Below are 26,180 nucleotides of genomic sequence, written 5' to 3'. Positions count from 1 at the left end.
TGAATATTCATTGGAAGGACTGATGCTGAAGCTGAAGCTCCAATACTTTGGCCACCTGATGGGAAGAACTGACTCGTTGGAAAAGACCCTGATGCTGGGAGAGAATGAAAGCAGGAAAAGAATGGGATGACAGAGGATGAGATGGTTGGATGGCATCACTGACTTGATGGATAGGAGTTTAAGCAAGATCCAGGAGCTGATGATGGACAGGGAAGCCTGGTGTGCTGCAGTCCATGGGGTTGCAAAGAGTCAGGCACGACTGAGAGACTGAACTGAACTGAAACATCTGTTCAGGTGTTCTTTGGTCACCACTTCTGTTGTGACCAGAAACACCTGGAGTGTGAAGGGCTGGCTGGTCCCAGACACTTGGTTGCTATCATCTTCTCTGAGGAACTGAGTCTACAGCAGGGGCCTCTCTTTGAGTGCGGGGGGTCTCCATGGAGCTCTGCAGTGTTTGCCCCTTTGAGGAAACCCACTGTGGGCTGGAGCTGGGCTGGACTCCTGGCTGGAGGCTGGGGCTCAACTGGACCCAACCTCCTCTGCCACGGGGCTTCCTTCTCTGTAGCTGAGTCTCTGGGTGTGGCTGACATGGGCTCCCAAGACCTTTTCCCCAGAGACTTCCAGCCTTGCCTTCATAGTTTCAACATCCTTCAAGTGGCTTCTGATCCTATGTTTTAAATGTAATCATCTCCTCTTTTCTCTTTTATTAGAAAAAAAAATTTTATCTCCAGATGGTGAGCTCCTTAAAATTAGAGATGAAAAACTTTCCTCTAAACTGTGAAAAACTTTAAAGCTATAGAAAAGGTGCAAGATACATGTAATGAACATTCCTATACTCTTCACCCAGATTTACCACTTGTTACTATTTTGCAACATTTTGTCTTTTTCTTTATATACATATGCAAATATGTTACACATAATATTTATATGCTGTATATGCATTATATATGTGCATGTGTATGTATACACACACATCCTTTTTGCCAAAACTGTCTGATAGTTGTAAGTATCATGGCAGTTTAGCCCTGAATAAAGCAGGTATTCTCCTACATAATTGCAATATAATGACAATATTCAGGAATTGAACATTGTTTCAATGTTCTAATCTATTACAATGTTTCTATGGATTTTTTTTTTTTTTAGAAATGATGAAATTTTAAGCCTTGAATCCACTCTTTTACCCATTCTTTCTTAACCAGCACCACTCAGAATTGAGCACAGGATGACAGACACAGGGGTCCCTAAATAAATGTTAGTTGAATGAATGAAGACAGGGGTGAATGAATGAAAAGTCCTTTCGATGTGTCTTCAGACTTGAAAAAGTGTGCGACTGTGCACAGTTCATGAACTCCATGTGGGAATTACACGACCTTCAAGGCTCTTCTTATTGATCTTGGCAAAAACCCTACACCTGCCAGGATACATATTTTGCAACTGCAGGGGTTTTTTTTTGGTCGTTAGCTGGGTGATATTTAAGTTGCTGATGCTTAGAGGGAGGATCTGGAAGTTGGCAAACCTGTTCAAAGTGAAACGCACCAGCATCTCTGTGAATCACTCCTCTTACATCCTACCGGCACCCCGACTCCAACACCACTTTCAGCTACTGAGAAGGTAAACGAGCGCTGTCAAAGAGAAAGCAGAAGGAGGACGCAGCTCCACGTTGCAGGATTTCACATCTGACACCAGAAAAGGGCAGAGCTTCAGCTGTGATGGCACGCGTGGTATGAGCGGTGATGGGCCACAAAAAGGCTTTTGCGGAAATTATTGACAGCACATCCATCGCCACGGGGCACAGCGTTCCATGCGGCAGACTTTCCTCTCTCACATTTGAGGGACATTGTCTACTCATATTTGGTATCAAATAGGCCCTGCAAAAAACACTACTTAAAGAGTGCCCTTTCCACAAGAGAATGGGTGTGAGGTGGGGGCAGTGAACACAACAGGTGCCCCCATCCTGGCTGTCCCCCCTCATGAGGCATCTGTGGCAAGGGCATCCTCACTAGGGCAGTAGGTAGACAGAGTTCAAAATCATGCCTACCTTTCATCGGAACTTCAGGGAGCTGAGCTTCAGTCTCTCCGTTCTGACAGTTTATAATTTTGCTTTCCTCCCCCCACACTTCCTATGTGTCCTTCTAAGCCTGCAGGCATCCCAAGTTCTGCATAAAATCTCAGCAGCAAGTTACCGTTAAATATGTTCTATGGGCCCACTCAGTCGTGTCCAACTCTGTAGCCTGCCAGGCTCCTCTGTCTGTGGCATTCTCCAGGCAAGAATACTGGAGCGGGTTGCCATGCCCTCCTCCAGGGTATCTCCCCAACCCAGGGATCGAACCTACATCTCCCACATTGTGGGCAGACGCTTTACCATCTGAGCCACCAGGGAAGTCGTAAACAAGGGGAGCTGGGTTCTAATTGCATCTGATAGACTTTAGACGAATATTTTTGCACGTCAGAAACTCAAAGCTATGAAGGAGATTCTCTTTTTCATTTCGGTCTCCTCTCCTGACCAATTTGTTTGAAAGACTAAAATTTGACTCTGGAGGGTGGAGGATGAATCTGCGAATCCTTCTCGGCTCCCAGTACTCTTCCACCCTGCACCCAGCGTCTCTGTGCTTTGCCATCCACCCAGCGTGGCCCGCGTGATGTGATGAAAGAAAGCCTCACTATCCCACATCTGGACCGTCTCTTGGTGCTCGGCTCAGGGACCCAAGTCCCCTGCTCTCTTTCAGGAACGAGCCGGCTCCCGGACAATTGCCTAGTGTCCAGGCAGGGGCCGCGTTCTTTCCAGAGGACATCTGGTGTGAAGAGATCATTGTTCCTTACATCAGGGGAGGTGATCTGCTAGCTCTGGGCAGGTGCCCCAATTGTGTTTGGTTTGCAAACTATAGACTTTCTTTGCTATGTGTTTCCTTCACACAGATTCTGTTTGTCTAAATTCACAGTACTACCTCTTGTTCAATCGTCCTTCAAATATCACCCTGAACAGCAGTGGTGGTGGTGGGGTCACAGAGAAACACCCAGATAGTTCTTCCTTATTATATCAGTGAATAATTTCCTACAGGATATAAAAGACACTGACAACACGAATATTAGTATCTATTAGTTTGGTGGTAGAGTTATTGTTAAAATGGTGGAATTTAAAATGGGACATGTTTTGGTTATTTTATAAACTGCATTACTCTGCCTTTATCTATGAAGCTCAATGATCGGTTTTTTAAAGGAAGTGACAAAACATTAGTTAGAACGATCATAACCTTGGATAAGTAAAATGACAACCAGTAAAACTGTCAACTACTTGGATGAAAGGCGTATTGTGTTACCCCCAGTGTGGAGGGGCAATACTGAAATTAGATAAAAGCTTTGCTGTTGTTTAGTTGCTAAGCCGTGTCTGACTCTGCCATCTCCATGGACTGTAGCCCACCAGGCTCCTCTGTCCATGGATTTCCTAGGCAAGAATACTGGAGTGGGTTGCCACTTCCTACTCCAGGGAATCATCCCGACCCAGGGATCAAACCCAAGTCTCCTGCATTGCAGGTGGGTTCTTTACTACTGAACCACCGGGGAAGCCAAGATAAGTTAGGGATGGGAAATTGTTGACAACATCAGCTGCTGTCTTTGGGAAACTCAGTCTCTGGTCACTGGTCTTTCACATGTTTGCTTTAGTGCACCCACGGGGAGTCACAATGTTGGATTCTGATGTATTTTTAAAAATCTGAGTTAGAGCCAGTGGACTGAACTTGATTAAGTGGATGAGCAAATAATCCTGCAGCATAAACTGTTCTCCACCTGGAATGCTCCACTCATGTTGAGGTTAAGGATACAGATGAAACAAATGTCTACATCCCTGAAGAAAGGGCTGTTCAGAAAAGAGGCCTAGAACCCCAGGCTCAAGCTCCAAGGAGGCCACTTCCCAGTTGGGCGACCTTGAGCAAGTCAGTTTCTTCAAGGGTCTCTTTCTTCCTGGGTCAGATGAAGTCAGCTCATTCAGAGGGCTAGAACAGAAAAGCAAAATATGATTGTGCCTGTGATATTCTTAAGACTGCACCCGGGGAATATACATGTTTGCTGTTAGTACTACTAACTCTAAGCAGATGTTGTTGCTGTTTTAAAGTAAAAGGTGCATTCACAAAGGTATCTGTGGGTCTTTCCATTAAAATAAGTAAGAAAGAACCAGGAAGGTCTCAAAACCTGCTTCCTCAAAGTGAAGAGAAGGCCCATTTCCTTGTTCTGTGATCTCTGTGCAGTTCTGAGAGCAGGGTTTACAGCTTATGCATTTGATTCTGTTTCTGGCCTGCCTACATTAGAACGCAAGGCAAGACTTAAGACATACAGGTATTTGTTTTCCTCTGGGGAAAATGTACCCATTGACCCAAGCAGTCACTCAAGACACATTTATTAACACCTGATCAGTAACAGGTATGAACATACTATTTAAAAAAGAAAAAAAAATTTTTGTTTTGCATTGGGGTAGAGCCAATTATCAATGTTGTGACAGTTTCAGGTAAATAGTGAAGGACTCAGTCATATATATACATGTATCCATTCTCTCCCCAAACTCCCCTCCCATCCGAGCTGCCACAGAACGTACTATCAAACACACTCATATCTGAAAGCAAAAGCTATGTCGCTGCATTAATTTTATATCAAGTCAGAATCATAGCAAACCTGCTGTCTGTGAATGTCTTTAAGAGGGTCACATGGTGGCAAGTCATGTACCAGAGCTCATTCAATTGTGAGCAACCGGAGCAACTGATTTCTTTAGGGTGGAGAATTCCAAAATGCTTACCTCCGACCCTGGCTTCCATGGGTTTGTGCATCTTGTCTGTTCCCTTGGGCGTGTGCTCCTGGGCTCCAGGCTACAAAGGACTCTCCTTTAACTCGAGGCTCCTGCACGGTGCCTGGTAGAGAGTGGCTTGAAGAAAAGCTGAATTAAAGAAATAAAGAAGAAGGAAAAGCAAGAAGGGAACAGAGAGATGGGTAACAAAAGGAGGGGGGGGGGAATTTTACCCTCAGGTCTGGCTGTTGATCAAACTGTTATCTTAGAGATGTAACAAGTTGTAACAAATTGTTACAATACAAAGCCCTGCATGTGAAGGATGTTTCTCCTTTTGCTGGATTCCAGAAGAAGACATCTAAAGGAACAGGTCAGAGGTGCCCAAGTCAGAAGGGGCATGGGGGTGAACGTGTGTATGTCCAGCAAGAAGTCGGCAGGGCCTCTTCCAAGAAGATGGTGGAGAGTGACATTGTCCACCAGGAGATGGGGAGCTACTGAGGCGTCGCTGCTGACACCTGGTTCAATCCCAGTCCCGAGAATACGGCCAAGGGGACTATGTCACTGATGTTACCCCTTAAAAATCCCTTACGAGTGGACAGCCATTCTGGAGACCACTGGATTCCTCAATTAAGTCCAATACAACGATGCTTCTTCCAGGGCTGAAATAAAAGACCGCTTATCAGGCTGAGGACCAGCCGAGTAGCTGATTTGGGTTTTTCGGGCTGCGTTGTTTAAAAGTAATACAATATAATCTCTCTCTCTTTCACACACACACACAGGCCAGAAGTAAGAATAGCAAGAGGGCAGATTCACGGGGCTTTCATCACACCCACACCTCCTGAATGCAGGGACAGAGGGAGTGGCCTGAACTATATACCCTTCCATCTCCTCAGGCTCCTTGAAAGCGTTAAAGCTCAGTTGCATCTGACTCTGCGACCCCATGGACTGTAGCCCGCCAGGCTCCTCTGTCCATGGGATTCCCCAGGCAAGAATACTGGAGTGGGTTGCCACGCCCTCCTCCAGGGGATCTTCCCGGCCCAGGGATCGAACCCGGGTCTCCTGCACTGCAGGCAGAGTCTTTACCGGGGAAGCCCTCTCAGGCTCCTTAGCCAAGTGTAAACAGTCGATCTGGAGTCAGGTAACAGCTCACGTCCATCTGCGGATGCCCCACTGAGGGAAGCTCGGGAGCTGAAGTTGGGTTTATGCCCAAAAAAGAACCTTGCTCATCCTGGCTGACTGAGGCTTTATTTCAACATTTCAAATGGGATGGGAGACACAGCTCCGTAAGAAGGCATGCTGACAACAGGAAATTCTGCAGGCGTTTGCCACATAGGTGAAACGTGATGCACTTTTAAATACCAAAAACAGCAGTCCAGTTGGTATTGCGAGAACAGTGTAGGATAAAAGGTCATGTGGCTGAATTTTGCACCCAAGACATCATTTGTACTTGAAATCATGATTTGCTACAAAGAATTTGGAGTATCTGACAGAATATTTTTAGTTACATAAATAACATGCACTGTCCTGTGCAGACAGTCTTGAGAGCAATCAGAAACTTCCCAAATGAGCTGTGACAGAGTTGAGAAACTAAAAGCTTGGGTGGGGAAAGCAGAAGCCCAGACTTGGTTATGTTGTTTTGGAGAAATTGCACTTTTATTTTAGGTGAACATGGGCCTTCATGACCATACCAGACAGCACAGGCCCTCTTTATCCACAGGCAGCGGACAGCACGTGGTGGGGGACTGGGGTGGGGGTCGGTGAGCTTTTCCTGAATTGCTTTAATGGCATGATTGCCCCTGCTCTGAGGCCACGGCTCCTGTGGCAAAGAGCCCTTCCCAACCAACTCCCCACCCCAAGAAAACCTGGTAGTTTCTCCAAAAATGGCCTTGCAGGAGCAGGTCTCTCCTCAAGAATCACATTGCTGTGACCAGGTGATGTCAGCCAGACAGAACATTCTGTGGCCGTGAGTGCATGCTAAGGAGCAGAAGGGGACAGCAGAGGATGAGATGGTTGCATGGAATCACTGAACTCCATGGACATAAGATTGAGCAAACTCTGGGAAATAATGAAGGACAGGGAAGCCCAGCGTGTTGCAGTCCATGCAATCGAAGTCACAATAGCGTAGAAACTGAAAAACAACATGTGTGCTAAGTCACTTCAGTCATGTCCAGCTTTTGTGACCCTGTGGACTGTATCCTGCCAGGCTCCTTTATCCATGAGGTTCTCCAGACAAGAATACTGGAATGGGTTGCCATGCCCTCCTCCAGGGGATCTTCCCAACCCAGGGATCAAATCCCTGCCTCTTAGGTCTTCTGCATTGGCAGGAGGGTTCTTTACCTCTAGCGCTACCTGGGAAGCCCATTTGTCTGGACCAGTTCAGTTCAGTCATTCAGTTGTGTCTGACTCTTTGTGATCCCATGGACTGCAGCACGCCAGGCTTCCCTGTCCATCACCAACTCCTGGAGCTTGTTCAAACTCCTGTCCATTGAGTCGGTGATGCCATCCAGCCACCTCATCCTGTCACCCCCTTCTCCTCCTGCTTTCAATCTTTCCCAGCAACATTCATGCATGCTAAGTGGCTTCAGTCATGTCCAACTCTTTGCGACCCCATGGACTGTAGCCCACCAGGATTCTCTGTCCGTGGGATTCTCCAGGCAAGAATACTGGAGTGGGTTATCGTTCTCTTCTCCAGGGGATCTTCCTGACCCAGGGATCAAACCCGTGTCTCCTGAAGCTCCTGCATTGCAGGCAAATTCTTTACCACTTAGCCACCAAGGAAGCTCCATCAGCGCCTTTTTAAATGAATCAGTTTGTCCCATCAGGTGGCCAAAGTATTGGAGTTTCAGCTTCAGCATCAGTCCTTCCAATGATCACCCAGGACTGATTTCCTTTAGGATGGACTGGTTGGATCTCTTTGCAGTCCAAGGGACTCTCAATAGTCTTCTCCAACACCACAGTTCGAAAGCATCAATTCTTTGGTGCTCAGCTTTCTTTATGGGCCAACTCTCACATCCATACATGACTCCTGGAAAAACCATAGCTTTGATTAAATGGATCTTTGTTGGCAAAGTAATGTCTCTGCTTTTTAATATGCTGTCTAGGTTTGTCATAACTTTTCTTGCAAGGAGCAAGCATCTTTTAATTTCATGGCTGTAGTTACCATCCACAGGGATTTTGGATGAAATGTTCCCTTGGTATCTTGAATTTTCTTGAAGAGATCTCTAGTCTTTCCCATTCTACTGTTTTCCTCTATTTCTTTGCACTGATCACTTAGGAAAGCTTTCTTATCTCTCCTTGCTATTCTTTGGAACTCTGCATTCAGATGGATATATCTTTCCTTTTCTCCATTGCCTTTCAGTTCTCTTCTTTTCACAGCTATTTGTAAGGCCTCCTCAGACAACCATTTTGCCTTTTTGCATTTCTTTTCCTTGGGGATGGTCTTGATCCCTGTCTCTTGCACAATGTCACAAACCTCCGTCCACAGTTCTTCAGGCACTCTGTCTATCATATCTAATCCACTGACTCTATCTCTCACTTCCACTGTATAATTGTAAGGGATTTGATTCAGGTCATACCTGAATGGTCTAGTGGTTTTCCTTATTTTCTTCAATTGAAGTCTGAATTTGGCAATAAGGAGTTAATGATCTAAGCCACAGTCAGCTCCTGGTCTTGTTTTTGCTGGCTGTATAGAGCTTCTCCATCTGTGGCTGCAAAGAATATAATTAACCTGATTTCGGTGTTGACCATCTGGTGATGTCCATGTGTAGACTTGTCTCTTGCGTCGTTGGAAGAGGGTCTGGATACAGGCTTCCATTTCTTTGGATGCATGCTTTTGTTTGTCTGGATGTGCTGTTTAGTCACTCTTATGACCCCATTGTCTGTAGTCTGCCAGGCTCCTCTGTCCATGGGGTGCTCCAGGCAAGAATAGTGGAGTGGGTTGCCATTTCCTTCTCCATTTGTCTGCATACATGCTTTTGGTTCTTTATAATGTGGTTGGTCATCATCCCTTGAGGCATGTGGCTGAAAAGGAGAGTGGATAACCCAAGAAAATCAAAGTCTCTTGGGCAAAAGAAGATGGACTGTGGATGCTGGCAAATAGCCGATAGTGGTCACTGCAACGTTTCTTCTTTTAAAAAGGATTTAACTTCATGAACATGCCTGTTATGTTCCACTCATGAATCATGCTCTTTACCAGGTTTAGAAAGCATCCTGCAATTTCTAGTTAAATGCTGTTCAATGATAATGAACATTCATTTTATCGAATGTCCTTTGACACCAAATGTGATTACTTTTTCTTATAAATTTTGCTATAGTATAATATGCTAAACTTACAGATTTCTCAATACTAATAGAGTGTCAAATTAATGAGATTAAAAACTGATTGGTTGTTGTGGGTATGTCTCAATTTGTTGTTAAAATGGTATTTATGATTCTTTAAAATGTTCACATCTAAGTTGTAATATGTATGTAGGGATTCAGTTCTCTGGATCACATGCAGATAATTTAGCTCATATACCCATAGTAGGATAAACCACTAGTAACTACAACTGATGGAGAAGGAAATGTCAACCCACTCCAGGATTCTTGCCTGGGAAATCCCATGGACAGAGCAGCCTGGTGGGCTACAGTCCAAAGGGTCACAAAGAGTCAGACACGACTGAAGTGACTTAGCAGGCAAGCATGCACACAGCTACAACTAACGAGCATTAATGAGCGAGGCAGCCAGGAAAGGAAATTCAGCAATGGACGGAGGTCTTGTGGCCTGAGAACCTACACAGACTTGTCCACTAAAGAGGAGGGCAGGAAGCCCTCGGGCACCATTACCTGGTCTGCAAGGTGAACCAGCCCTCCTGTCCGGGTCCGGGTTAACTCACCCATCAGACCCATTTAGACACCTTCAAGTGAACAGAAGACCATCAGTTGTAACAGAACCTTGAACAGGGCCAGCTTCTCTACCATCAGGGTCTCCTCACGTGGGCCTCGCTGGGCCACCCGCCCTTCACAAGAGCCCCAGGACCTCACACAAGGCTGGTCTCTGGGCTAAGGTTTCTGTGGGCTTCTCTCTTTACGCTGGTGGCTCAGATGGTCAAGAATCTGCCCACCATGCGGGAGAGCCAGGTTCAATCCCTGAGTTGGGAAGATCCCCTGGAGAAGGGAATCATTACCCACGCTAGTATTCTTGCCTGGAAAATTCCATGGACACAGGAGCCTGGTGGGCTAGAGTCCACGGGGTCACAAAGAGTCCAACACAACTGCGTGGCTAACACTTTCACTTTCTCTCTCTTTAAGTAACGACTTTGGTTTTTCAATGAATACGATGTCTCCTTGTTATAAAACATTTAACTACTAGAAAAAAGCACAAAGAAGAAGAGAAGAATCACCCTACATCTCACCACCCACAAATGCCAGCATCACTTCTGGTGTACACCTCACTCCAGTCATTAGTCTCTCTGAAACCTACAGAGGGAAGGATCCTTGGATGTGGATATAAACGCAAATACATACGACTTCATTGTATAAAAAGTGAGTCACACTAGACATGCTCTTTTTCAGTTAAATATCAATTTTCATTTCATATGAAGTTGAGAGAAGAAAATGCAGTGAAAATGAATGGACTGTAGAATTTCTATATAATTACTCCTTCAGAAGATACATTAGTTCCCAAAGTTGCTTCTAGTGTTGAGGAATTACAGTAACCACGGAGAGTTCAGGCCACCTTATCTGCCTCCTGTCAAGAAGCAACAGTTAGAACTGGACATGGAACAATGGACTGGTTCAAATTGGGAAAAGGAGTATATTAAGGGCTGTATATTGTCACCCTGCTCATTTAACTTATATGCAGAGTACATCATGGGAAATGCCGGGCTGGATGAAGCATAAGCTGGAATCAAGATTGCCAGAAGAAATATCGACAACCTCAAACATGCAGGTAATACTACATTAATGGAAGAAAGCGAAGAGGAACTAAAGAGCCTGTTGTTGAAAGTGAAAGAGTAGAGTGATAAAGTTGGCTTAAAACTCAACATTCAAAAAACGAAGATCATGGCATCTAGTCCCATCACTTCATGACAGATAGATGGGGAAACAATGAAAACAGTGACTGACTTCAATTGCTTGGGCTTCAAAATCCCTGTGGATGGTAACTGCAGCCATGAAATTAAAAGACACTTGCTTCCCGGATGAAACGCTGGATGAAAGTTTTATTATATAAACCTAGACAGTCTATTAAAAACCAGACATCACTTTGCCAACAAAGTCCGCCTAGTCAAAGCTATAGTTTTTCCAGTAGTCATATACAGATGTGAGAGTTGGACCATAAAGAAGGCTGAGTGCCAAAGAATTCATGCTTTCAAATTGTGGTGTTGAAGAAGACTTTTGAGAGTCCCTTGGACAACAAGGGGATCAAACCAGTCTGTCCTAAAGGAGATCAGTCCTGAATATTTATTGGAAGGACTGATGCTGAAAATCCAATACTTTGGCCACTTGACTCGAAGAGTCAACTCATTGGAAAAGACCCTGATGCTGGGAAAGATTGAGGGCAAGAGGAGAAGGGGGTAACAGACGATGAGATGGTTGGATGGCATCACTGACTTAGTGGCATGAGTTTGAGTAAACTCCGGGAGATAGTGAAGGACGGGGAAGCCTGGCGTGCTGCAGTCCATGGGGTCACAAAGAGTCATACACAACTTGGCTAATAAGCAGCAACAATGGAGAGTTCAAGACTGTTTTCTGGCAGTTTTCAATGTTGGACAATGTGGGCTGACTCTGCTCTGAAAAGCAAGGTGAGCCGCTCTTGTATATCTTTCCATCTCCCTTGCCTCACCTCCTCATTTCTTCCTTATCTGCTGTAAGTATGATACCCTGGGGCCTGCTGTTTGCTTTTTCTTCCTCTTCCTGTGGCCTTCAGTCATGGTGCCTTCCTTATCACTTAAATCACTTTTCTGCTTCTGATCAGATGACTGATTCAGAAGGAGAAAGTTTAGTCTCAAATATTGTGTAACAGAGATGCACATCTCATTTTGCACAGACAGGTTAACATGACGTGGACTCTCTTTAGTCATTGCTTTACCATCTTAAGGTATCATCTGAAGTTATTATTTTGAGGGGGTCTATTTATTAAAAATGACTTCTTGGTAGCACAAAGAACCACAAAAAGGCGTGTCTAGGTCACCATAGGGCATTGAGTAGCCGCAGAACACAGCAAGAGCCACTCTTATGGAGCTCTCATCCTAGTAGGAAAGTGAAACAAAGTGAAGTCACTCAGTCGTGTCCAACTCTTTGCGACCCCATGGACTGTAGCCCACCAGGCTCCTCCATCCATGGGATTTTCCAGGCAAGAGTACTGGAGTGGGTTGCCATTTCCTTCTCCAGGGGATCTTCCCCACCCAGGGATTGAATCCGGGTCTCCCACATTGTAGGCAGACGCTTTACCATCTGAGCCACCAGGGCAGTCCTTTGGCAGGTCGGTATAAACCCCCGACAAGTTTTCTGCCATGAGCCGAATGAGGTCACTGCGGAACCGCAGAGCAGGGCTCCTCACTTTCTGCGCCGGGCGTGTCATTCATTCACACAAGCACACCACAGAGTCAGTAAAGTACAGCAGAAAACAGGTTCGCTAGGAGATCATAGAACTAGAGCTCCTTGTCCTGAAGAATCCCGAACCAGGCAAAAACACGATCCACCAGTAAAATGTAGGCTATGTCAGATACAAAGGTGTACTATGGAGAAAAAGCAAGTTGGGGAGAGGTTGGGGCAGGGGTGGTGGTCTGGACAGTCAGGGATGGGTTGGCTGGGAAAGGCTTGGCTGAGACAGGGATCCTGAGTGAGGCCCGCTGGATAGGAGAGAGCAGGTGATGGGGACTCAGATGTCATCAGGGAAAGAGGCAGTGCTGACTCAACAGTGGTCAATGCACAGGACCTATGTGAAATCACGAAATCGGAATGCCTCCGTGACAAACGACCCTGAAAATAAAGTCAGCTGCTAATGCAGAGAGGCATTTCAGGACTCAGGGTACTACATGGTAAGAATCTAGGGCTTTCTGTGGGTTTAGCTGATCCTCTTCTCAGGTGGTTCAGACAGGAAAGAATCTGCCTGCAATGCAGGAGACCCAGGTTCGAGCCCTGGGTTGGGAAGATTCCCCTGGAGGAGGGAATGGCAACCCACTCCACGCAGTTACAAAGACTCAGACATGACTAAGCAACTAACACTTCTCAGTGGGACAAAATCCTTGGGAGGTATCCGTATTGACTGGTTTGGTTTGAGGGAGGATCAGGGGAAATTTCAGGCAGGGGCCGGAGCGCCAGGTGGTGACATTCATTAGCCAAACCTGCCGGGCCTGCGAGAGGCTCATCCCTGGGTGCTATGTCGCTCCCCGGGCTTGGCTCCCCCAGAAGTGGTCCACAGCAGGGAGACCAGCTAATCCTCTTTGCCTAGGACGGACCCAGTTTCTGAACTGACAGTCCATGTGCAAGAACCTTCTGGGTCCTGGGCTCAGCGGGAAGGGTGGTCAGCACCCCACAGGCAGAGAAGGGTCTGGACGCCGACACTTCCCGGGTGCTGGAAGCCGAATCTCGTCTTCCCAGAGGTTCCATCCCACTCATGTTTCTTCCACTCTACCTTGTCCAAATCCACCTGACAAGAGTCCTTTGCAAGAAGCAGCAGAGTACCTCTACCATGTGTCATCATCATCTGAGTCAAGTTAAGAGGAGACTGGTGGGCTGCAGTCCATGGGGTGGCAAAGAGTTGGACACGACTGAGCGATTAAGCTTAGCACAAGGTAATGCAAGAATTGAATTACTGATTGGAAAAAATCTTCATTTCTTGACTGCTCGCAATCTGGGCGGTTTAAACTGTCCTGGGAAATTAAAAATTGTTTTTCATTATAAAGTGATATTCTCACACTGCCAATAAGTGTGGGAAGTAGAGACAAATGAAAGTTCACAGATACTTTTATCCCCGTAGCAAATTGCATTTCATTCACTTGTTTTAAACTTCATTTTTAAAAATCACTTGCAATTAGAGGATACATACCATCTTGGTAAACTCTCTTTTCACTCACTATTACATTACAAACATTTTTTTAAATCTGCGCTGTTTTCATACCGAAACCATTTAATGACTACATGAGAAATAACAGTTTTGAATTAGATCAGGAAATTTAAAAGATATACTTATTAACTTAATTAGCACACAGTCGATCCTATTAAGTCCTGAAAAATTGTCATTTTAGAAATCTGTGGAGACGGGAAGATGCTTGTCACATGTTTTTAAGTAGAAATAAGTAAGATAATTATTTCTGGATGGTGGTTTTAATTTTCCCTTTTTGCCTTTTTTACTTTCTAGAATGTGATAATAAAATAACTAGTCTGTGATAAAGCCACAAGGAACACTTTACAGGGAAAAAAAATTGCTGAGTGGACATTTGATGCTAAGCAGCATTCTTTAGACTTCCCTGGTGGGGCCAGTGTTTAAGAATCCTCTTGCCAATGCAGGGGTCACAGGCTTGACCCCTGATCTGGGAAGATTCCACGCGCTGCAGAACAGCCACGACGGCTGAAGCCGCTGCAATGAGAAGCCCCCGCTTCTTGCAACTGGAGAAAGCCCGTGGGCAGAGACCAAGACCCAGCGCAGCCAAAACTGAATGAATAAGTAAACAGCATCTCTCAAAAACGCCATTGAAGTCACTCTGAGTTTGGAATTAAGAAGCCAAAAATCATGAATAAAACAAATGATAGGAAGGAAAACCCGCAGTGTTTGTCTTTGCTAGTCCAGTTGGAGAGTTTTCAAGATCACCCAAGGTGCAGGTGAGGTCACCAGGGCACTGGGGAGGCGGGGCGTTCTGGGGGAGAACCCTTTGAGTGCAAGTCTCAGGGACTCCTGGCTAAGGTTACCTGATCAGAGACCCGGGGTTTCCGGCCTGCAAGGTACACACCTTTGTAATGGAAATTGATCGTCTGCCCAGGGGTCACTGACTCTGTGACGCAGCTGAGTCACTTAGCTCTGAATCTAGGCTCAACTAGCAAGCTCTTCATTGTCATTTGATTTTCTAAGTAGCTTTGCTCAGAACTTCAATATGTAATTACCTACTTGTGGAGCCAGGAATGCGGCAGGCCTGCACTGGGTATAGTGGATACAAAGGCGGGTACATTAGTTATGTTCTCCTTATCTGCTCCTAGGGGGACAGAGATAAGCAAATAGGTGAGTAAGGTTTTACACCTTAAATGCTATTGTGAAACATGCATATGAGTTTGTTCAGTTGCTCAGTCCATGCGATTCTTTGTGACACCAGGACCTGCCAGCCTCCTCTGTCCTTGGGATTTCCTAGGCAAGAATGTTGGAGTGGGTTGTCATTTCCTTCTCCTCCATCACCATTTCCTCCTCCAGGGGATCTTCCCCTGGATAGAATCCATGTCTTCAGCTTGGCAGGCAGATTCTTTACCACTGAGCCCCCTGGGAAGCCCATGAGTATGAATAAATTATAATAAATATGAATAAATATTAAAAATAATAAACCTTGGGTTCCTGGCACATGACTTCTAAAACGTTTGGAATCTCTGGAGTGATGTGTATGCTAATGAGATGACTATGGTTGGCCCTAGACAGTTTCAGGGTTGGGGGCTTGCCTAGCAAGAAAGTCAGGGCACCTTAGAGGGTTGGAACTGTTAGCCCCAACCCGAGATTTCTAAGGATGGGAGGGAGGCAGAAGGCTGGGTAAATTACTAATGACCAGTGATCTAACCAATCATGTCTACTTAAGGAACCTTCCACTAAAAAATCCTAAAGAAGTGGGTTCAGAGAGCTTCAAACTTCAGTTAGCAAACACATTGAGGAGTGAGGATGGTGATGTATCCACAGAGGGCGTGGACACTCTGCACACCCCTGTCCCATCCCATCCCTGTCCAACACAGCTCTTCCAGTGGCTGTTCTTGGATTTGAATTCTTTATAACAAACCAGTAGTGGGGGCTTCTCAGCTGGCTCAGCGGTAAAGAATCTGCCTCCCAATGCAGGAGACCTGGGTTCGATCCCCTGGAGAAGGAAATGGCAACCCACTCGAATATTCTTGCCTGGAAAATCCCATGGACAGAGGGTCCTGGTGGGCTGCAGTCCATGGGGTAACAAAGAGTCGGAAACGACAGAGTGACTAAACAACCGCAGCAAATAGTGGGTGAAGCACCTTCCTCACTTCTCTGAGCCATTCCAGGAAATTATTGAATTTAAGGAGTGGGTCTTAGAAACCCCTGATTTGTAGCCAGTTGGTTGAAGTGGCAACCTGCGACGTGTGACTGGGGTCAGAGTTAGGGGTGGTCTTGGGAGGCTGAGCCCTTAACCTGTGGATTCTGACATGTAATCTGGGTGGTTAGTGTCAGAATTGAACTGACTTGTAGGACACCCAGCAGTGTCTGAAGAACTGGGGAATTTGTTTGTGTTGGCAAAAGCATCACACAGCTGTGACTCAGGAAGTGGTGGAACTCTGAAAATGCAGAGGAATGGCCCTTCATGCAGACCAGGACGGCTGGAGGAGGGTTCTGGGAGAAGCGGATTACATGGAGACAGAAGGTTGACCAGGCAAAGCTGGGAGGGCAGGGTTGTAGTGAAATTATTCCAGGCAGGTGGAAAATCAAGAGGCAAGCTTCTCGTTGCAGACATAAATTGTAAATGGACACTCTAGCTTCCTCACTCTCTTATAAGTTGGGTTACTGTGAGTCTGTCTTCTGGGGTCCAGACACGTCTCCATACAGGGACAAAGTTGATTCTCAGCCTGCTGATCAGAGGATGAGATCAGGGAACACCGAGTTCCCATAGAGACAGAGCCACTATTTTGAGTGCCAAATGGATCTTCGCAGAAAACACTCCCTGCCTTGTTCTACACGATTGTTCAGACTGCAGTGAAAGTTCTTAAATATTTGTGGTTGGACAGTTTACTCACAGCGGGTGATCTGAAGACAGGCCCAGCGTTGTTCTGAGATGGGGTTTTCCTTTCGAAGCTGACATAGATCCCCCCCGTGGTGCGGCAGTGGCCTGGCGAGGGTGACTGGGGGCGGGACGCACGCACCTGCACGCCACATCTGCTGTCTCACACTCACATCTGCGCGTGCTCACCTCCTCTTGGTGTCAGCTCACTGTGGTCCACGCCGGCCTCTCAAACCACAGCTGGCGACTTGCCTCGTAGGGACATTTCTGGGGCCTTGGTTAACCCGACACTGAAACCCACCGCCTGCCACCGCAAAATCCCTAGCTCTGGGACCGGAATCACACACCTCCCTTCATGGCATCTGCAGTTGGTTTGCGTTCCTTCTGTGCTTTAGGCTTGTTTGTTTGGGGCGGGGCCAGAGGTCTCCAGTGACTGGTTCATCTAGTGTTAATAATAGGGAACACGTGCTGAGTGTCCCCCGGGTTCAAGGCCCCATCCTGAGGGCTTTATGTGCCTCGATTCGTGGAGTCCTCATACCAGCCCCTCGAGGTGGCTGCTATTACCCCAAGGTTCACGCACAGGGAAGCAATGGAGTCACTCTCCCCTGCCCCCTGCTTTTTCTGCCTTCCTTCCTAGAAACACCGAGCTTCCTCCAGGCATTTCCTGCGGGGTTTGGCCCCCAGGGGCCCTCGGGGTATGCGGCTTGCCCCCCCCCCCCCCCCCCCAGGAATGCCCCGTCCGCCTCGCTCAGACACGGACCCCTTGTGAAGTGAACAATGGGCAGCCACTGACAGAGCCTCCAAGAAATGCCGCACCGCACGCCCACGCCGAGGGCAGCGCCGTCACCCAGCGCTCCTGCAGGGGCGGGCGGGGCCCTGTGGGCGCTTCCAGCTCAAGCTCGTCTTAAACATCCACGTAGAAAAGTGCGCTGAGAAGGCAGGAAAGTCACCGGTGGATTTTTTAAGCTATAGTTTGCTTTTTAGAGCCCTGTCAAATTTTTTAAAAAATATATTGAAATTTAGTTGACTTATTTAAAGATGTATTGAAATGGAGTTGGGTTATTTAAAAATTTATTGAAACATATTTATTTAAAATGTATTGAAATACAGTTGATTTATTGTGTAAATCAACTGTATTTCAATACACTAAAAAAAAAAATTTTTTTTTAAACAGGGCTCTAAAAAAGCAAACCATAACTTTAAAAAATCTACCAGCTGCTTATGGCAGTGAACGCCAGTATTCTTGCCTGGAGAATTCCATGGACAGAGGAGCCTGGGGCGCTGCAGCCCATGGAGTCAAACATGACCGATTGACTAGCACTCACCAGGCTGTGTTAATTTCTGTTGCACAGAAAAGCGACTCAGTTATACATATATATTCTTTTTCCTGTTCTCTCCATTATGTTCCAGGATGTTGAATATAGCTCCTCGTGCTCCACAGTAGGCCCTTGATGTTTATCCATGCCACATATGCTGGTCTGCATCTGCTAACCCTGAACTCCCAATCCTTCCCTCCCCCGCCTCCCTGAAGAGACCTTTTAAAATTTTGATGGCAGTGAAGAAAGTACCTGGTTTTAAAAAACAAGCAGGAAGCTTCCTGGTGGTCCAGTTGGGTTTAAGAATTCGCCTTGCAATGCAAGAGACACGGGCTGGATCCCTGGTCTGGGAAGATCCTACATGCCACGGAGCAACGAAATCTCTGTGCCACAACCACTGAGTCCGCGCTCCGGAGCCCGGGAACTGCAACTGCTGACCCCGTGTGCCGCAGCGACTGAAACCCACCACACGGCTGGAGCCTGTGCTTGGAAACAAAAGCCACCGCAGCCAGAAGCCTGTCCACCGCAGGAAGAGTAGCCCTCGCTCGCCGCAACTAGAGAAAGCCAGAGCGCAGCAACAATGATGCACCACTGCACACAGGTAAACAAATAAGTAAATCTTCAGAAAGAATATAAACCACCAGGATTAACCTGGAGCTCAGAATGGAGAGCAGGATGGCCACGGGCTCACTCGGCAACCCTTTTCGGCCACAGGTGACACCTCCTGGGCTACCCTCCCCGCCTTCAGTATTTATGGACAATGTAGCTTCAGAGATGGACTCAGACACTCTTTCGATTCTTTTATTGACAATTTGAGTATGACCCTAGACAACTGTTGCTGAGCATTTCTTTACACAACTTAGAGAAAAATAAAGACTCTTCTGTAAAGACTTTTATTTCTTTTTTTTTTGCTAGATTCACATTTTTTGTGACACCGTTCAGTGCTCAGACATGTTCATTTATAGTGGTTTGTGATTCAGCCTCATTTATAGTGGCTGTTTGTTCTTTAACTTGTTTTAAGAATCAATTTATGCTATTTTGAAGGAAAAAAAAAAAGAATAAAAGGAGGCTACCACCAGGAAAAGAGCAGAGAAACTAGGGCTTCTACTGCCGGAACAAGTGGGAGCGAACCTTGCTCAGCTCGGCACCCCCAACAAACCATGCAAATCGGGGAGGAGGCAATAACAGCAGCATCATTAAACCTCAGACCCGTGGAGGGTGTGAAACATGGGGAGCTCCCCACGTCGGAGGGGGCCATCTGATTGTCCTGCGGGGTCAGGAGTAAGGAGCTGCTGGGACCGCTGATAACGCGCAGGTGGGCCCCCAGCGGGTTCTAGGCTGAGCCCTGATGCCAGCCAACCGCAAGGGAGGCTCAAGTTTGGTGCCCTGCCTCCCTTTCACTTGAGGAACCAGCTCTGCGTCATCTCTGTACCACCCATAGGCACCCCGACAGGAGCTGGCAGCCTCGGGGCCATAATGGGGAGGCTGGATTTTCAACAGAGTGAAGCCACGTGATGCCTTCCCCACTGATGCGGCTGTCTCCCACCCATCACTCCCAGGTTCGGGAGCTCGGAGGGAGGGAGGGAGGTGGGACAGTCCCTGGATGGACGCTTAGGGACAGGGGCGCAGGACATCTGCGGGAGCTTGCTGAGGTCCCCCCCTCTCCCTCCAGCAAGGATTTCCGGTGCTATGTCTACAAAGACGAGGGTGGCTACCGGTCTCCAAATCCATCCGAAAGAAGCCCTGCGCTCGCAGGAGAGTGATCACACCCTCAGGGATCATCACCACCTTTCCGAGAAGGCGGACGATGAGAACAAAAGACAGCGGTTAGACTGTTCCACCCATACACTGTGCCGTGGAGGCTTGTGGCATTCAGCGTAAACACGTCTCTTTGATGCACTGTGAGTGACTCATAATACAAGGATGAAAACTTGATCAGCAATCCAATTCAAGCTATGCTAATGTGAGGAAATATTCCCCTGTGCATTTACAATCCTAGAGAAAAGAACTCTGAGTAACCCACTGGGTGGGCAGAGCCCCCGTGTGGGTTGCCCTGAACCTGGTTAATTACACTTATATTGTATTTTGATTCCACATCACAATTCATCTGCAGTGACCCCTTTATCCTTTCTAGGCACTTTCGTTGTTATTGTTGCAGTTTCCCTTTGACAACTGCAATTTGAATCAGATCTGAAAGAGATCCAGAAGAAAATATACTCTGATATAAAAAAGTGTAATTAATGTGGTCCAGGCAGACAGAAAGAGCATGATCCTTCTGATTTGCCTGGTTTCATTCTGACGGGCTGGAAAGGTTCCTTCTTTAGAGATTCTGCTTTAATAAACCGCGTGTTTGTTAACACTGAGGATCATTACTGAACTCATTTCTAACAGTGTCTCCTTCAGAGGCACCTTATTCATCACATGTACAGTGAAACCAGACGCATAAGCTTATTTTTCATGTTCAAAATGAGTGCTTAAAATAAAGTTCTAGATTTTGTAATGTTTTCAGAAAAACAACTTCTAAAGTTGCAGAGAGTTAAATGGAATGAATGTTCAAATAGATACATTTTGAACATTCAGTGTTCAGATTAATTTTCATAATTTCTCACTTAGTTGACAAGCTGATTCATGCAGAGTTGATGTTTCATTAATGCAAGATATAAATATAGAATTCTTGAGGATAAACAGGCAGTTTTGACTACTGCCTGTGGCTCTTTGGGAATAGATGCTCCCTGAAGATTTAAATAAGTCCGTTGATATTTAAACTATGCAGGAAGTCCTCAGAATTCACTGCAGTCTTTCAGAGAACCACAGGGAACAGTCCCTCGAAATCATTCCCCACCCCACCAAAGGCTTCTTCCCAATATCTGCTGGAGGTAAAAGGCAGGTTAACTGAGTCTGAGAAATCCGTCTCTGTATATTTATCCAGCCTGACTTGGATTAACTCATGAAAGACACCGCACACAGACGGGGAACTGCACCGTCATCTGCGCTCTGACTGTGAGTATATTTTTTTGAGGCTTGGGAATACTTCCGGCTGGACTCATCACTAGCTCGACTGTTTTTCAGGGGCCCGGAGACGGGGATCCTGGGAGCTTCTCCGATAACTTTGCTTTGGTGGTTTTGGAAAGAACTGGAAATGTGCGTGCGTGCATGTGCGTGCGTGCATGTGTGTGTGTGTGTTTAGAGAGAGGAAAAGCAGAAGACAGCAGGGCGCCGCGCGTTTCCCAGCAGGACGGCGGTGAGTGCGCCTGCGCGGCCACCGTTGCAGCTACACGTCGAACCAGTGGTCCCCCATGCAGGCGCGGTTCCACTCGCAGCCGCAGTTCCAGCACCACTGGAGCTGGCACTGGGGCTGCGGGCACTTCATATGCATGCATCCTCCTGCGGGCAGAGAGGGGACACGGGTGAGCGCCTGGGCGACACCCCCACACCCGCCCCGGGCCAGCGAAGGACTTGCCCGTGGCATTACCGCAAGCAACCAAGGGCAGAGTCTGAACGGAAGAAAACAGATCAGAGAGAACAAGTGCTAAAGTTCTGACCTTCATGAAGAAGGGAGTGAATAACCTGTATGGGAAAGAATCTAAAGAAGACGGGTTCAATTTGTCCCTGAAACTAACCCAACATTGTAAATCAATTATACGCCAATACATTTATTTTTTTTTTAAATGAGGATTTCCCTGGTTGTCCAGTGGCTAAGACTCCATGCTTCCCAATGGAGGGAGCCTGGGTTCCATCCTTGGTCAGGGAACCAGCTCCCACATGCCAGGACTAAAATTCCCGTATGTTGCAACTGAGACCCAGTACAGCCAAAATAAAGATAAATGAATGTTCTTTAAGAAAAGAAATGGTTTGAGATCGAAGCATGCCACGTTCATCGAAGACAAACTTTATTCATAAATCTGAGTTTACTGACTTTTCTTGAGATGGGTTTTAAAAAGCAAACACTTTGTGTTTCACAGCCAGGGGTCAATTCCTTACTTAAATATATAGTAAATTTAATATTTTAAGTATACAATAATGTATTTAGCAACTTAATAAATAACAATGTTAATATAAACCATGAGTAATTTTTATCATTTCTTCAGTGTTACTTGTCTTCAAAAAATTCATAATACAGGAGTTGGGACAGCTGTTTTAAAAGCATTTAATAGTGAATACGATCCTTCGTGCTATTCAAAATTGTATTAAGATGAGGATTGTTGTTCAGTTGCTAAGTCTGACTCTTTGTGACCCCATGGACTGCAGCACGCCAGGCCTCCCTGTCCATCACCATCTTCCAGAGTTTGCTCATTCTTGTGCCCACTGAGTCAGTGATGCCATCCAACCATCTCATCCTCTGTCTTCCCCTTCTCCTCCTGCCCTCAGTCTTTCCCAGCATCAGGGTCTTTTCCAAGGAGTTTGCTCTTCCCATCAGGTGGCCAAAGTACTGGGGCTCAGCTTCCGCATCAGTCCTTCCAATGAATATTCAGGACTGATTTCCGTTAGGATTGACTGGTTGGATGTCCTTGGAGTCCAGGGGACTCTCACGAGTCTTCTCCAACACCACAGTTCGAAAGCATCAATTCTTTGGTCCTCAGCCTTCTTTATAGTCCAACTCTCACATCCATACATGACTATTGGAAAAACCATAGCTTTGACTATATGAACCTTTATCAGGAAAGTGATGTCTCTGCTTTTTAATATGCTGTCTAGGTTTGTCATAGTTTTTCTTCTGAGGAGGAAGAGTCTTTTAATTTCATGAACGCAGTCACCATCTACAGTGATTTTGGAGCCCAAGAAAATAAAATCTGCCACTGTTTTCACTTTTTCCCCATCTATTTGCCATGAAGTGATGGGACTGGATACCATGATCTTAGCTTTTGAATGTTGAGTTTTAAACCAGCGTTTTCGCTCTCCTTTTTCACCCTCATCAAGAGGCTCTTTAGTTCCTCTTCATTTTCTGCCATCGGAGTGGTATCACCTGCCTATCTGAGGTTGTTGATATTTCTCCCGGCAACCTTGATTCCAGCTTGTGCTTCCTGCAGCCTGGCCTTTTGCATGATGGGCTCTGCATCGCAGGCGGATTCGTTACCACCCGAGTTACCAGGAGACCCCCAAGGTGAGGGCAGTGAGAAAGTAATGAAGTGCGGTAGGTGCTCTCCATCTGTTATGCCATTCACTCCTCAAAAGCGCCTTGTGAGACTAAGGGTATTGGCTGGCTGCAGAACTTTCTCAGGGTTGAGTAACTTCTATGTGTATAGCCGGGGCTTCCCCGGTGGCTCCCTGGGAAGGAATCCGCCTGCCAGGGCCGGAGACACGGTTTCGATTTCTTACCCAGGAAGACCCCACATGCCACGGAGGACTCAGCCCGTGTGACCGCCGTTGGTTCAGCCTGTGCTCTGTGGGCCATGAGCCGCGACGCGCGAAGCCCACGTGTCCTAGGGCCGGGGCTCTGCAGCAGGAGAAGCCACTGCAGCGAGAAGCCCATGTACCGCAACTAGAGAAAAGCTCGACTCCAACAAGGAAGACCCAACACAGCCGAAAAGAAACGAACAGTGTGAAGCCAGAGGTTTGGCCAAGATCTGAGTGATTGCCACGTTCTTTCATTCAGGAAACAGGGCCTTTCCAGGACGAAATGAAAAGTCCCTTATTTGGGGACTTATTTTGGGATTCCCCACCTCCCCAGTTTGTTAACTGCATTTGCGTCTGGGGATCAGACGGCAAGTCTGCTGTGACGTGAAGGGAACATTATTTGTATAAAGCTGTATGCAGAGAACTGTTTGTGAGCGAATTTCCCAGACAATCCAGGCAGAGTTGGTTTCTTTGCTTGAATCTCACTTAGCATTGAATGCGCTCCATTATTCAATTTTACCAATTATCTTGTTAAGCCATTTTTTTTCCTTGCCAAATTTTCCAAATAATTGCTTCAGGGCTGTCTCGTTTTTATATTAAAAGCTTGGCATGAGAACTTGCACTAATATAAAATATTTATGAATATGTAACTACAGGCATTTGTTTTAGGCTAACTGAAGGGTATTTAAAATCCCATACTTTTCTACTTCTTTTTGGTTTGCTTTAAAGGGCATTTAAGTATTTACGTATGTGGAAAATAAAGGGAAAAACTCATTGTGATACTTTTAATATTTCCCAATTAGGATTACACAATTATAGGATTGAGTATTTTCAACACATATTTACTGACTGTGCACTTAGGATTTCAATAATATACTAGTATAATACTGTATAGTCACTTAAAATTTTCTGGAATATCATAAAGAATGCTTAAGCAATGCGTTCAAATTAGCTGAATATTAAAGGGAGGCTGAAGGAAAGCTTGAGAATTTTTCCTACACTGAAATCTTAATGGATCTTGAACACTAGCATTAACAAGTGAGATTTTGTTATAGAATCTGGACTCACAATGGCACAGCAGAATAAGAAAAAAGGAAACAGCAGGAGAGAAGACAATCATTTTGTTAACTCTCTTTTCTTCCTGGTATGTAATACAGAAGGAATATTCTAGACCCCATAAAATGGAGAAACGTCAGGGCCTTCAACTCTAAAAATCTCACCAGCTTATAAGTAAATGTCGCTCAGTCGTGTCTGACTCCTTGTGACCCCATGGACTGTAGCCTACCAGGTTTCTCTGTCTGTGGGATTCTCCAGGCAAGAGCATTAGAATGGGTTGCCATTTCCTTCTCCAGGATATCTTCCCAACCCAGGGATTGAACCCAGGTCTCCCGAATTGTAGGCAGACACTTTACCATCTGAGCCACCGGGGAAGTCCCTGATGTCATACTGATTTGTGGATATTTGGATGGAGAAAATCTCTTTCTTCTTAGAGAACCTTGTCTCCTGACGATGCTCAAACCATGGAAAGCCCAGGCTGTGCAGAGCCGACACCACGGCCTGGGCTGGCCACTCTGCCATCAGATTTAATGAGAGAGCTGAAGTTCTGGAACAAGCTGAAGGCAGATTTAACCGGCAACAGGCCCTATGGAGCAGGGAAGGGAACCAGGATCTCACTGGTTTGAGATGGAACTGGTAGAAGTGAAGAAAGAACTTCTGGAGGTTGAAGGGTGTTATAGGAGCAAGTGCAAAGGTTTAGCCTGCGTTTAAAATGGTGAGAATTCTCATGATCATGACAGCTTTGCTGAAGGAGGAACTACTCTTCTGGAATTCAGTTAAATATGAAACATTTAGGTGGAAAACTATCATGAAACTAGCTTTTCTTAAAAAAAAGCAAAAAACTAGTTATATATAACTTTCAGTGTTAGAAACATGTGATTATTTATCCCACTGATTAGGATAAGTACTTAGAATATTACAGATTGTCTCCCCCTTTGCACTGTTATATAAAATGTTTTCTCTTTTTTCTTTAATTTTAAAAAATTGAATGAAAGATTATATTTTATAGAGCTTTACAGTTTTACAAAAGAAACTAGCTTTTCTAATAGAGCCTAGGTTTAGGCTGTAGTGATAGCCTTCAGAACAGTGTAGACTATCATGAATTAGCTGAAAGGTTCAGCTTTTCAGTTCATAGGTTAAAAATCTATAGGTGTGACCTCTAAGCCAGTGGGAGAATCAGGTTTTCTTGAAATGAAATCCAGTTCTGCTTAATCTCAGTCTCTTAGATTCTCTGCCCCTGCCTGACTCTTTCTAAACATGAGTCATTTATCTCCAGTTGATTCAAACAGAATTTTGAGAAAAGATAAACCTCTCCCTTCATTCTTCAGAATCACACTCTACACAAAATTGCAAATGAAGCATTATTTGCTCAACAATACGTCCTGTGCACTTTTCGTTTTTTTAATATACTTAGCTCTACCTTGTTCTTTGAAAGCTTGCCTGTCCCTGCGGCCCTAAAGAACACTTGCACGTGCCCCAGGTTTTCACTCTTTTATTGATTTCACTCTGTACAACTCTGTAGGGTTAGGGCCATGTGGCCCTGGGCCTTGCGCCAGTGATCAGAATCCCAAAAGACAGATTTGTGCGTATGGTCAGGATCCTGGATATGCTGTGATGGAGATGGTAAAGTGAACACACATTCTGTGAAAGTTAAAAGCAGTTGTAGAACATTAAAAAAAAAAGTCTATAGGTGAAACATCAGTGTTTTCCATGATTATAGTCCGTCCATCACAATATTTCATAGAAAGAGCCAGATTAGGGAACACTGCTATGGTCAGGAAGCACTTGACG

The 26,180-nt window shown here is 45.8% G+C and overlaps 1 protein-coding gene across 4 annotated transcripts in view; it reads right to left on the bottom strand.

Moving 5' to 3' along the window:
* Positions 1 to 18,823: 18,823 nt before the first annotated feature.
* The window catches only part of PRKN (parkin RBR E3 ubiquitin protein ligase), a 1,207,894-nt gene continuing 1,200,537 nt past the window's right edge, over positions 18,824 to 26,180 (bottom strand). For 2 of the 4 annotated variants that reach the window (XM_065931040.1, XM_065931041.1), the window contains exon 13: positions 18,824 to 21,380. In XM_065931040.1, the coding sequence (XP_065787112.1) occupies positions 21,065 to 21,380 (316 nt within the window). In that variant the 3' untranslated portion in view covers positions 18,824 to 21,064. Of the gene's footprint in view, positions 21,384 to 26,180 lie in introns of all 4 variants that reach the window. The other 2 variants (XM_065931042.1, XM_065931043.1) reach the window with 1 other exon arrangement.

This window comes from Muntiacus reevesi, chromosome 3 (genome assembly GCF_963930625.1).
Source record: "Muntiacus reevesi chromosome 3, mMunRee1.1, whole genome shotgun sequence".
Lineage (NCBI taxonomy): Eukaryota > Metazoa > Chordata > Mammalia > Artiodactyla > Cervidae > Muntiacus > Muntiacus reevesi.
The sequence above is the reverse complement of the archived record's forward strand: the minus strand, read 5'-3'. Positions and strand labels throughout refer to the sequence as shown.